The 14,531-nt window shown below is 35.4% G+C and overlaps 1 protein-coding gene across 2 annotated transcripts in view; it reads left to right on the forward strand.

Annotated features, from left to right (window-relative positions):
- Positions 1-14,531, forward strand: part of lrrtm4l2 (leucine rich repeat transmembrane neuronal 4 like 2) — a 74,720-nt gene that overhangs the window by 4,135 nt on the left and 56,054 nt on the right. Inside the window, exon 2 of one of the 2 annotated variants that reach the window (XM_009303743.4) lies at positions 12,772-14,425. In XM_009303743.4, coding sequence (XP_009302018.1) covers positions 12,772-14,381 — 1,610 coding nt within the window. In that variant the 3' untranslated portion in view covers positions 14,382-14,425. The remainder of the gene's footprint in view (positions 1-12,771; positions 14,426-14,531) is intronic. The other variant, XM_009303742.4, reaches the window with a different exon arrangement.

Raw genomic sequence — 14,531 nt, forward strand, 5'->3', positions numbered from 1 at the left:
CGTAGTGAATGAGTGTGTATAGATGTTTTCCAGAGATGGGTTGCAGCTGGAAAGGCATCCTCTGCAAAAAAAACATTTGCTGAATAAGTTGGTGGTTCATTCCGTTTAGGCGACCACAGATTAATAAAGGGACTGAGCCAAAAAGAAAATGAATGAATGAATGAATGAATAACCTAAAGGTTACTATTGTAAGAAAATATCAGCGTTCAGGACATACTTTCAGTATTACCTTTACTTGAAATAATCTGATCTAATCTTGTTCATATGAAATACGCCTGCTCCCAAGCAGGTTTAAGCTACCAGAACTGTTGCTCTGACAACAACTCTCAAATGAGTTTTGAAGAACAAAATGATCCTGGATTGTGTCAAATTGTGAATCAAATCCAGGGAATTGAGTAATCCACGAATTATTAAAGGACCCAAGCACTTAAGAAACAAAACAAAATGCAAGCGCCACGTTTTACTTTAGTTTTACCTGCATGCATTATTTTTATTATTTTTTTCTAAACTCTGAAACTATGATAGCTGTTCAGTTTTAATGGTCAAGCACCATAATCTCAGCTGAAAAATAAAAAAGGGATCTAGATAACAGCATACTTTAATTTCAGGGATAATTACAGAACTGTCAAAAATATGGAAACCAGCATAGAATCAAAGATTGCACAGCCAGTACAGACAGGATCGATTTGAGCTAAACCTACTATTACAATTGGAAACCCTTTAACTATGAGAAGAGCATGTTTGTTAACCATAGGCTGTTAAACAAACAGAAACTGCTGGACGCGATGACGTCAGTAATATGCAAATTAACAAATGATGTAATCTAGTGACATTTAGCGACCTTTTCATTGAAAATAGCTGGCAACACTGTCAGTGACAAAGACAGACACGGATGAAGCTGAAATAAGGTCACTAAGGTCAAAAATACCAAGTTTGGTTGATGTATTTGTGGTGGAGTTTATTCAAGCCTTTCTGAAATGATGAATCACACACATATTAGCATTTACACACTGCGAAAAAAAGCTTTTCTTGCTTAGATTTTTTTGTCTTGTTTCTAGTCTAAACATCTAAAATTTCTTATATCAAGAAGCATTTTATAGACAAGCAAAAAGTATTGTTTTGAGAAATAATATGCCAATATTAAGTGAGTTTTTCCTTAAAACGAGCAAAATAATCTGCCAATGGGGTAAGCAAATTTATCTTGTTTTTTTTTTTTTTTTTGACGTAAGATTATTTTGCTTACCCCATAGGCAGATTATTTTGCTCGTTTAAGGAAAAACTCACTTAATATTGGCATATTATTTCTCAAAACAGACAATATGTTTTACTTGTCTAAAAAATTAATTCTTCTTAATTCAGGAATTTTTAGATATTTGGACTAGAAACAAGACAAAAAAATCAAAGTAAGAAAAGCATTTTTGCAGTGCAGACACCATGCGGTCATGGTGATTATAGCAGTTAAAAATCATCCGGGATTTTACTCTATTATTTCTGTGTGCATTCATTTTTTACTATTATTAAACTCTGAAAGTGTGATAGCTGTTCAGTTTCAATAGCCAAGTACCATGGATTCAAATGAAAAATTAAAAAAGGATCTATAAGATAACAGCATACTTTAATTTACAGGGATAGTTACAGAATTATCAGAAATATGGAAACCAGTATAAAACCAACAATTGTACAGCCAGGACAGACAGGGTCAATTTGAGCTGAACCTGCTATTATGATTGGAAACCCTCTAACTATGAGAAGAGCATGTTTGTTAACCAAAGGCTGTTAAACAAACAGAAACTGCGGGACGTGATGACGTCAGTAATATGCAAATTGACATATGACTCAATCTAGTGACATTTAGCGACTTTGAGCAGAACTTATCACTTTTTCATTGAAAATAGTTGCCAACACTGTCAGTGACAAAGACAGAGACGGATGAAGCTGAAATAAGGTCACTAGTCAAAAATACCAAGTTTATTTGATGTATTTGTGGTGGAGTTTATTCAAGCCTTTCTGAAATGATGAATCACACACGTTTTAGCGTTTACTGACACCATGCGGCCGTGGGGATTACAGCGGTTAAAAATCAACAACGATTTCACTCTATTATCTACTCTGTATGCATTCTATTATTATTATTATTATTATTATTATTATTATTATTATCTCTGAAAGTGTGATAGCTGCTCAGTTTTAATGGCCAAGCACCATGGTTTCAGTTGAAAAATAAAAAGGGAATCTAAAAGATAACAGCATACTTTAATTTCAGGGATAATTACAGAATTATTAGAAAAATGAAATCCAGCATAAAACTAAAAACCGTACAGCCAGTACAGACAGGATCAATTCGAGCTAAACCTGCTATTATGATTGGAAACCCTCCAACTATGAGAGGAGCGCGTGGGGTCCTCCTACAGAAAAGCACACCTGAAAACCAGAGAATTTCTGTGCTTGGCAAACAGATCATGTTAAACGATGATGAACTGCTCATCTTCACTGAAACTACTTTGGAGCAGAGCAGTTTTAAGATGAAGTATGTTGACATGAATAATACATTTCCAAACCACAGATATGTTAATGTGTGCATACTTTTAATGCAAACCAGTGACAACGCCAGCCGATAACCGCATGCTCTATCAAGATTAATCTCATTTAATATATTTAACAATATGCATTATCTTAAGAACTCCAGGGCAAAGGGGGTTTTGTCCATATGGCACGAGTCCAAATGCATTAGGTATATTTAGAAATTCCAGTCATGCACAACAAAGTAGCTTTAATGTAGTTAGCCATAACTGGTTATTTTGCCCGATAGCCACCACAATAGACTTAATTAATGTATATTATTCTGTTGCTTTTTAAAGTGTTATGAAGAGGATGAAGATGATAATAATATTAATAATAATAATAATAATAATAATATTAATAATAATAAAATAATAAGTATTATTATTGTTGTTATTGTTATCATCATCATCATCATCATTGTTATTATTATTATTATTATTATTATTATTATTATTATTATTATTATATTACTACAAATTATTATACTATTATTGTTATTTTATTGTCATTATTAATATTAACAACAATTATTATTATTAACAATTAACAATTTTATTATTATTATTATTATTATTATTATTATTATTATAAAAAGAAAAACCACAATTATTATTATTATTATTATTATTATTATTATTATTATTATTATTATTTTATATTAACACACATTTTTACTATTGTTATTAATACTTTTTTATTATCATTATTAATATTAACAGCAATTATTATTAACAATTAACACAAATTATTGTTATTATTACTATTATTGTTGTTGTTGTTAATATTATCATTATTATTATAATTATATCAACACAAATTATTATTATTATTATTGTATTTAAAACTGTTTGTTATAACATTTAAGTAAAATGCACTAAGTAGTTAATTAATCCAATAATTAGCATACAGTGCTTTAAAGTGATTGTAGCCCTTGTAGGTAATGCAGATAGTTTAATTACAAAATAAACAATTGTGGGTTTAAAAGAGCCATTTTTTTTTTTACCGGGATAAGCAGAGATGCTCTGGAGAGGGAACCTGACCTTCACGCCTCAAAATCCTCCTCAAAAGTGAGTGTTTCAGCAGGCTAGTCCTTCACATCCCACTTAAAACTCACATTCACAACTCAATCTGCTGTGAAACACCCACTTTAAAACCACCATATCAGTCCCTGGTGAATGAAATCAACTCTCATTCTTTCGTGGCACTGGATATCCTGTTTCACTAAATTAAAAATCACATCTACAGCGGGGGGAAATAAGTATTGAACACGTCACCATTTTTCTCAGAAAACAGAGTATTTCCAAAGGTGCTGTTGACTTGAAATGTTTACTGGATGATGGTAACAACCAAAGAAATCCATATATGCAAAAAATATCTAATTAGTATACAAATTAAGTTTTGTGTGGTAAAATGAAATAACACAAGGAAAATGTATTGAACACATGAAGAAAGAAAGGTGTAGAAAGGCAGTGAAAGCCCAGACAGCATCTGAAATCTCTTAGTAGTTCTTCAGCAACCCTCTGCCCTTTATTGCAAATTAATATTAGCTGTTTCAGTCCAACATCTACAGGATGATGAAGATGAAACCAGAGTGGATATTTCAGCAAGACAATGATCCAAAACACAGCCAAGGAAACTCTCAGATGCTTTCAGAGAAAGAAAATCAAGCTGTAGAATGGTAGCTGTAGAACTTGGATTCAATAGAAAATACAACTGAAAGATCAGATTTGATAGACGAGACCGATAGAACCATCAAGATTTTCACACTCTTTTAAAGTCTTTAACGAAACTCACACCTGAGCAATGTGGCATCTTTCTCCATATGAGAGGTGTCTTTAAGCTGCCATCACCAAAAAAGACTTTCATATAAAGTAATAAATACATTTCAGAAGTTCAGAACTTTCTCCTTGTGTCATTATATTGTTATTTCACACAACTCGTTTATTAGATATGCATTTATTTATTTATTTATGTTTGTATTGTTTGGGTTTTTACAAAAATCTGGTTCAATTCTATGTCAACAGCTCCTTTACAAATATTATAATAACATGACGTGTTCAATGCTTAATTTTCACTTTCGTGGTAAAAACCAAACCTCTGGGATTTGATTCTATAAACTTTGCTAGTGCTTGCCCTGCCCTATTGTTTTTCAATCAGACCCATTTTCCATATGATCGGATGCACACAACAGACACAATTTAAGGATTAGTTGTGTCCTTAATCACAGGATACTGAGAGGAAAAACACATTACAAAAAAGCACAGCAAACTCCTTGTGAAGGGAGCCCATTGGGAATGAAACGGTCCCTATAGATTGAAAGTCTAAAAAAAGAGAGCATTAATAGATCTCATTGGAAAGTGTTGGGACTGTAGCTCATTCTGTGTGCTGGGAATTGAAGCTGGAGTGAAAGTTAATCTAGCAAAAAGACAACAGCCTTCAAAGTTTAAACAAGGCTTTCCAATCGATTAAAAAACAATCTTCATTATTTTAATTGCATGATTTGCTGTTTAACTAATCACTTTAATATCGATAGCATAAATCAAGTTATGCAATTAAAGTAAAGTTAGTGCATTCATTAAAATTTCTGATAGAATTAAATGTACTAAACTTAATCTACAGACAGATTAAATAAATGCACAATTATGATTAGTGTTTGCCCTTTCTCCATCTCCCCTTGCACCGCTTTGAGGTGCGTGTCTGCTTATTATAATAAACAGCATTCAGTGGCCAGTGTTGCCAACTTACCAACTTTGTCATTACATTTAGTGACTTTACAGACCCCGTTAGTGACAAATTTTCAAAAAAGCAACTAGCGACTTTTTTTTCATGTTACTAAAAATTTTCATAGACTCTCATGCGCCTGTACTGTACCGTTTCTACTTTACTTAATGAGCTGCAGCCTTAGCATTTACTGGTGGCCCAGTACCACACAGCCGTCTCTCACACCTGCAGCCTGAGGGCAGATCACCCTTCTGCGTACCGACGGCAAATGATGTAGCACTGCGAGCTTTAGATATTTCCCTTGTACACTCAAGCCGATCTGCTTCTTCATTCTATTAAATGTAACAATTTAATTTGACCGTTTATTCTTTTCCTGTTCATTATCAGAAATTTTAGTGACAGTTTCTGAACTTTTGTGAGTTATGTCAGAGAGATTACTGCAAATTCGCTACACATCTATACTGATATACCGTATTTAAACAACAATAAATTTAATTAAACTTACAAGCATATGTAAAGCGTAGTGCAAATATGTATCCTAAATTCTCTCTCTCTGTGACCCCTTTGACCTGTTGGCGTGAGGTAACTTTTCCTCTGCTCTCGTTTGCTACAAAACACTTCTGGATACAGACTCGAGCGAGTGTCTGCAGAGTTTTCTCCACCGTGTCTATCATGGATCAGCTGTGATCACTGCTTTCAATTATCAGTGTCACTCAATGGTGAACAGCCCCAGAGCGTTACAGCCAATCGTAGCCCTTTCTGTTGAGCACGTGAACAATCATAGGAGTGTAAGAACTCGCTCCACAGGGCTCGGAAAGCGAGTGGGATTTTTATATTTGTTTATTTGCTATGAATGTGCATGTTGTTTAAAGGACAACATTTGTATTACAAATAGTAAATAAATGCAAATTTATTTATAAATTCTAATACAAGAATTGTTGTGCTGTGCAGTAAAATATAAAATTGTGTATGGAGAGCATCGTCAATGCACCGAGATATCGAATTGAACGAAATCGATGGCATGATAATTGTAACCGAACCGTGAGACCAGTGTAGGTTCACACCTCTAATAAATACCTCTTTGATAACCATAGGCTGGTAAACAAATAGAAACTGCTAGATGTGATGACATCAGTAATATGCAAATTGATGTATGACGTAATCTGGCAACATTTAGCAATTTTAAGCAGAGCTTAGCACCTGTTCATTGAAAATAGCTGGCAACACTGTCAGGGATAGAGACACGGATGAAGCTGAAATAAGGTTACTAGTCAAAAATTCCAAGTAAGAGTTTATTTGATGTATTTGTGGTGGTGTCTATTCAAGCCTTTCTGAAATGATGAGTCACACATACATGCCATTTGCTGTACACACACACACTCACATATGCACGTTTACTGATAACATGCAGCCATGGTGAATATATCGGTTAAGAATTACATGGTGATTTTACTCTCTACATTACAAACAAAAATCCCAGTTTCTTTGCTAGAAACTTTGTGGACATGTGAATACTTTTTTTGTAGACCTGGCACCTGTCAATCAATTTGGTGGGTGGGGAAAACCTCACTCCTAAATCACAGGGCCTCAAAATCACTGGGATTTGGAACCTATTTTAGGGAAATAAAAAAAATAATATAAAAAAGAGAGACTTGTTGTGTTTCTATCACTCTAATATGACAGTAGACACATTATACCTACACACAGTTCTGTGCAAACAGCTTACGAAAGTTGATTGTCATCATAGGTGCCCTTTAAGGAAAAAATCACTTAACTTTGACTTTGCTATTTTTCAAAACAAATCTACATTTTATGTTTGTTTATACTAAAAAAAAAAAAAGATTATTGCTGCTTGTTCAAACTACCCATTTAAAATGAGCTGAAACAACACAATTCTTGTCATTTCTTTGCCCAATTTATTTGCTTTATGTTCAGTCCACTTACATTTGTAAACCATTAAGTTAACTTAAGCCAGGGATGTCCAAACTCGGTCCTAAAGGGCCAGTGTCCTGCAGAGTTTAGCTCCAACTTGCCTCAACACACCTGCAAGGATGTTTCTAGAAAGCCTAGTAAGAGCTTGATTAGCTAGCCCAGGTGTGTCTGATTGGGGTTGGAACTAAACTGTGCTGGACACTGGCACTCTAGGACCTGCCTGGAGTTTGGACATGCCTGACTTAAGCATTTTGACTTGGGACAACATGAAGGAATTGTGTTGGCCCAACTATCTGGTAAGGGGATTTGTAGTTACCAGTATGCTTTCTGTGGGTATAGAATTAGGAGAGGGCAATATTGACAATAAATTTTGAGATTACCACCTTGGGTGTTGGCATCTTATTAGTAAAAAGTTTGTTGCTTTGCCCAGTTTTGAGATAAGTATCAATTAACTGTATAATTAACTCATGAAATATGCTTAAAATCGCTCTTTTAGTTCATTTAGGATAACTTAAAATAAAACTAAAAAACTTTGAAATGTATGACACATGATAGACCTAATAGATATTATCAGACTTTTTAGTTTAAGTTAAATAAAAAACAAATGTATTTAAACTTTTGGTCACACTTTATTTTGAAGGTCTGTTAAATTAATGTTACATTGCATCTACATACCAACTAATTCTCATTAGATTATAAGTAGACTGTTAGGTTGGGGTTAGGGTAAATTGACGTACTTGCAAAGTTTCTCATAGTCAGTTAAATGTCTGCTAAAGGAGCAGTATCAACAGATATTAAGCAGACAGTCTACTAATACTAAAATAGACCATCAAAATAAAGTGTTACCAAACTTTATAAAATCATGTTGGACCAACTCAACTGCATTTAATTGTGTAATTTTTTTTTTTTTTTTTTTTTTGGAGCTAGAGACATTTTTTAATCTAAATCCTGTTATTCAAAAGAAGGTAATGATTCGCACTCAATTGCTTCATACTGTTTTTATTTTACTTTTTCTTACATTTTACAGGTGATAACAGACAAACAGACGTTTCGGCACAAAGCCTTCCTCAGTTAATGTTAATCCTGCCCTTAGTTAAACTGAGGTCATCCTGGTTACCCATTAAATACGGAATTGATTTTAAAATTTTGTTTACAAAGCCGTCAGTAATCTTGCTCCTTAGTACTTTAATGACTTGCTCTGTCGTATATCTTCTTGATCATAGAGATCTTATGATCTCAATTTACTCACCGTGCCCAGAACATGCCTTAAAAAACAAGATGATCGAGTATTTGCTGTTACCGGTCCTAAACTCTGGAACACATTACCAATTCACATTCAATTCACACATCTGTGTTTAGGTCTTTTTTAAAGACCTATCTATTTTCTCTTGCTTTTAATACTCATTGATCACTGTTTATATATTTTATTTGTTAAATGTCTCATTTCTTCTCTGTCTTTAGTACTCCTATGTACAGCACTTTGGTTGTTTTTAAATGTGCTTTATAAAACAATATTGTATTGTATCCTATGAGTTATTCTTTGAGCATAGAAAATGCTTATTGATTTATTAATTGATATAAATTTCGACAAGAAACAAGACAGAAATTCTAAATAAGTGTTGATTTGTTCTTCAGATAATCTAGCACCAACTTGTTTTGTGTACCTGAAGAATTGGACCAAACGTAGCTTGTCTGCCACATTTGCTTTATTTGGTTTGTTACCGCTGCTACATTACTTCTCAAACCCCTCACTGCATTCATCTTGTTTCTTAATCATCTCCTGCTGAGTCCGGCCTGGGTATTACTCTCCATGTCAGGGTAATGGAACACTGCAGCATTCATTTGAAATATCAACTTGTCTTTTTGCCAAGGGAGATGGCAGCCCTCGTTCTCTCACCCTCTCTCCTCATCCTGATGTCCAAAACCCTGTTAATGGTCTCCTGAAGCATAGAAACACGAACAAGAGTGTCCTCAAATGTCAATTAGTTTTGATCAGTAACCCCAAAAACTGAAGTCTACTGAGAAGTTACGCAACATACTGTAGATATAAAGTTCAGTTTTAGATTAAAGTAATAATCTTGGGCATCCATCACATCTAACTATGCAAAAGTATAATGAGTGAGAGAGAAGACAGAGAACAACATATTTTTATTTATTTTAGCTGCTTGTTCAAATCACTTAATAAAATAACTTAGCTTAACACAAATCTTGAGTTTTTGGGGGCAACCTAATGGTTTTATATTCAATCCACTTAAATTTGTCAAAACCAGTCAACGTAATTGATTTGAGTTGTGACAACATGAATTGATTGTGTGGAACCCTTCATTTTTATAGTGTAAGAGCATTTGTAAATGATTTTACTTTTGAAATGTGAGTTAAAAGCTTGATACATTGCAAAAAAAAAAAATGTTGAGTATTGGTTCTAGTCCAGATATCTACACTGTTAAACCCAAACAGTTAGCTTTATCAAATGAAATGAGTGTAGTTAACTCAAAATTCACTGAAAGTTAATTTTACACATTTGAAAAGAGTTTTGAACTCAGTGTTAAAATAGATTAGTTAATATAGATTATTATTATTTTTATTTATTTATTTTTTTTAAACAAATGGTTTGTAGCAATTGGTTACCTCAAATGGTTTGAGTTGCCTTAACTTATTGGGTAAAACACAGTTGGTTTGAGTTCTCTTCATTTATTGGGTTTTACTGTGCTTAAATTGCTTCGTTTACTCAAATGGATTAAGTTTACAGTACTCATTAGGATTACTTTGTGAGCAGTAGTTGTTTGTTGCAATCGGCTTGCTCAAATGGTTTGAGTTGACTTACCTGTTTGGGTTTACAGTGTAAATATTCTTAACTCAAGAAGCAGTTTCTGAACAATGAAAACCTATTGTTTTGTTTTCAAAAACAATAAGTCAAAACTAGAAGATGTTTTTCTTAAAACAAGCAAAATAATATGTCTTTGTGATAAAACAAACATTTTAGTTTATGGTTTAAAATACAATTATATTATATATCCCCACTGTAAAAAAAAGTTGGGTTTCATACAATTGAAAAGATGTTGTAAGAAACATGACTGAACAAATATTTAATTTATGACAAATACAGCTTTACTAATAAACTAAAGTGACACTTAAAAAAAAGTTGTAATTTTAGTTATGTATAAAACACATCATTGTTTTATGTCCAATCCACTTAAATTTGTTAGGTTAACTTAATTGATTTGTATTGGGACATTTGATATTTATATTACTTACCCTACTGTAAAAAATGTTGGGTTCCACACATTTGAAAAGATTGTAAGAAACATGACTAAATAAATATTTAACTTATGACACGTACAGATTTATTAATAAATTGAAGAGATCCTATACTCAAAAAGTGATTTTTGCAGTTTATTCAAACTACTTTTTTTGGAAAACATAATTGTTTTATGTCCAATCCACTTACATTTGGTATGCTAACTTAAGGAATTTGTATTGGGACAACATGATTTAATTTTGTGGAACCCTTTTTACAGCGTAAAACCACATTTGTATGCTTAGAGTTTTTGTCTTGATTCTAGTTCAAATACCTAAATATTCTTAATTTTAAAAAGCATTTCTGGACAAATGAAAATCCATTGTTTAGTTTTTTAGAACAAGAAGTCAAAATTAGAAGATTTTTTTTCTTTAAAACAAAATAATTTGCCCTAAGACAAATAGTTTAGTTTTGGTTTGAAATACATCTAACCCACTGTAAAACAATAAATAAAAAAAAAAAATTAAAAAAAAAAGTACAGGTTTATTAATAAACTAAAGTAATCCTACTCTTAAAAAAAAAGTGAATTGTTTAATCCACTTATGTGATACATTAACTTAATTGACTTGTATTGGGACAACATGAATTGATTGTGTGAAACCCTGCACCTTTTACAGTGTTAGATTATTTTGCTTGTTTTAAAAACAAAACGCACTAGTTTCTGACTTATTATTTCTGAAAATCAAACAATATTCTTGACTTGTATAGAAAATCCGTCTTGGTTTAAGAATGTGTATATATCTGGACCAGAAACAAGTCAAAAACTCACCCAAAAAAAAACTGTTTTGCGCTGTATATACATTTCAAGTAACCAATCTAAAAAAAAAGTTAAAAGTCCAAATAATGATTATTATACAGACAGCCAGGACTAAAAATATCAAGAAACCTCTCCCTATGTTACAAACACATGCTATGCTTTTAAAAACAGCCTTATCTGCTCTTGATATTAAACAGTTATGTGAGAGGAAAACATTAAGCGAATCAGCTCTGCAAATCTTTAGCCTCTAATGACTCTCAAAGGTTTAATTTGCTCATTGATTTCTCAGTCAGACATAGAGATTGATTGCCAAGGTTCACATGCTGCCTCTTTTTTTTTTTTTGGAAAAAAAGTTTTATTTTTCTTCTATTGTGCCAATTTAATAACAAACAAGAGGAAAAAGCTTAAAATCCATTGTATAGTTGATATGAAATACCCTTGAGATAAGCCTATCCATACCTCAGTTTTTATTGAATATTTCGTCCCCAATTAAAAGAAGGTGCAGTATTAATGGATCATATAATTATATAAAAGGCAGCTATACAAGTCAGAAGGGAATACAGACAGCCTTCTTGGTTGCACAGTGTCATGGTGGAGGAATTACCACATTCTTATGGGTGTTTATCCATTAAGACCATGTCGCTAATGATCTCTGCTGCTAAGGGAAGCAATGTGCCCTCAATGCCATCTCTCTGTTCCGATAACTAGTCAGCAGGAGACGGGCGACTGGCCTTTAGCCACAGAAATGAAACATATTTACAGCCCCGATAGGACACTATTATTTAAAATTGATGACTGTGTAAACCGTTTGGTATGCCCCATTGCCATCGCACATCTCGTCTTGTTAAAGCATCGACACAAAGCAGCAGAACAGCGGGAAACTTATCTGTCATGGGCTCCTTTGCTAATGACACAAGCTAACTTTGAGACGGATGACCCTGATGTTGCCTTTCGCCTCGCACTTAATCTAGTGCGAAGCCTAAAAGATGCATTCAACCGCTTTGAGCTGCGTCCGTGCTATTTTTAATCTCCAGCATTAGTTAAACCTTTCGAGGGGGCGTGCGAGGAACTGTTCCCCGCATGTGTTACACGTATGCTGATTAGCTCTGCTCTGATAAGTGGAGCTCATTGATTTCCATTCATTTAAAATACTCTCTTTGCTTCCCACTCGCTTCCATTTTAGCTAGAAACCCAGGGTACATTAAAAAGGTGCAGCGCTAAATGATGGATAATTCCGCTCCAATCCTTGTATTCAATTAGGGATCCCCAGCGCGTCTTTTTCCTTTAGATTTCATGCATTACGTCTTAATAGCTCGAAAACACCCGCCACACTCTACATGATGTTCCCCGATCCATCACAGTCATGAATCATTTTCCTTGATGATAAACAGGAGGCTGTGCGTAATGGATGCATACTCTGTCACCTGCGCAATGTCTCTAGGGTGAATACTAAATCTGACCTCAAATGTTGTCTGTCTGTTCTGTCTGTCTCTCTCTGCAGGGCCCTTACTCTGGGAAGGGCGCCTGTCATGTTTTCTCCTCCACGCTTCTGTTCTCCTGCTGCTCAGCAAGGGGGAGCGGATGTGCCCTGTGAGTTGCCGCTGCGAAGGCAAGATTGTTTACTGCGAGTCTGGCGGCTTTCAAGACGTCCCGGAGAACATCTCTCTAGGGTGCCAGGGTCTATCTCTGCGCTACAACAGCCTCCTGTTGTTGCTACCTTACCAGTTTGCTCACCTCAACCAGCTGGTCTGGCTCTACCTGGACCACAATTCCATCAGCACAGTGGATAGGCTGGCCTTCCAGGGACTCCGTCGGCTAAAGGAGCTAATTCTGAGCTCGAATAAAATTGCGCAGTTGCAAAACGGCACGTTTGAGACTGTCCCGAACCTGCGCAACCTTGACCTGTCCTACAATCAGATGCAGGACTTAGTACCTGGGCATTTCCACGGACTTCGCAAGCTGCAAAACCTTCACCTGCGATCAAACAACATCAGAAGCATACCTGTCCGTACTTTTATGGAATGTCGGAGTCTGGAGTTTCTGGATTTGGGCTACAATCGCTTACGGACTATAACTCGTACGACCTTCCTGGGACTGCTCAGGCTGACAGAACTTCACCTTGAACACAATCAGTTTTCCCGGATTAACTTTTTCCTATTTCCACGGCTCTTAAACCTGCAGGCTCTTTATCTGCAATGGAATCGCATACGGACAGTCGTCCAAGGTTCGCCTTGGACCTGGCACACTTTGCAGAAACTGGATCTATCAGGCAACGAGATTCAGATTTTGGATCCTGCTATTTTTAGGTGTTTGCCCAACTTGCACACACTCAATCTGGAGTCTAATAAGATCAGCAACGTGTCACTGGAAGTGGTTTCATCATGGATCTCCATTAGCACCATCAACCTGGCAGGAAACATATGGGACTGCAGCTCTAGCATATGCCCTTTGGTGTCTTGGCTGAGAAACTTCAGGGGAACTAGAGATGCCAGCATTATTTGCAGCACTCCTAAATCCCTTCAGGGAGAAAGAGTAATGGATGCGGTGAGGAACAACTCGGTGTGTGAAGAGATGTTTACTGTGGAACCGACCACAGAATTAACCCTTCTTTTGACTACTACTACGACAACTCTTTATGTGACAAAGCCACCTACAACTACCACTACAACCCCACGCACCACGACTAGACAGCTTTCCCAAGTTACCCACATACAAAGACTGACCCCAAAGGTTTTATTACCCGTTCGACCTGAGAAAGAATTCCTAACGGTGACACCAAGCAGCTTACCCTTTACCCCCGAACCGGAGTTTGAGCATATGACCTTCCACAAGATCATCGCTGGCAGCGTCGCCCTATTCCTCTCAGTGTCATTAATCCTATTAGTGATTTACGTGTCGTGGAGAAGGTACCCTAACAGCATGAGACAACTCCAGCAGCACTCAATCCGGCGCAAGCGCAGGAAAAAGACCCGAGAGCCTGAACATAACATCAACTCTCAACTGCAAGAATATTATCTGAGCTACAACCATGCCAATGCAGAGACCATGGACTCTTTGGTTAACGGGGCGTGCACCTGCACCATCTCGGGCTCCAGAGAGTGCGAGGTATGACCTACCGCTAATCAAACCGCATTCTCTGCACCGGGGAGTCAGAGGTAAACTTTTTTAAGAGCATGACTGCCCGTAAAGCTACTCTTCTTTCTTATCTTTGCCCTGCCGTGACCCACATCTTTGAAATGCTCACAGTTAATTGCATTAGAG

This window comes from Danio rerio, chromosome 8, assembly GCF_049306965.1.
Source record: "Danio rerio strain Tuebingen ecotype United States chromosome 8, GRCz12tu, whole genome shotgun sequence".
NCBI classification, from domain to species: Eukaryota; Metazoa; Chordata; class Actinopteri; order Cypriniformes; family Danionidae; genus Danio; species Danio rerio.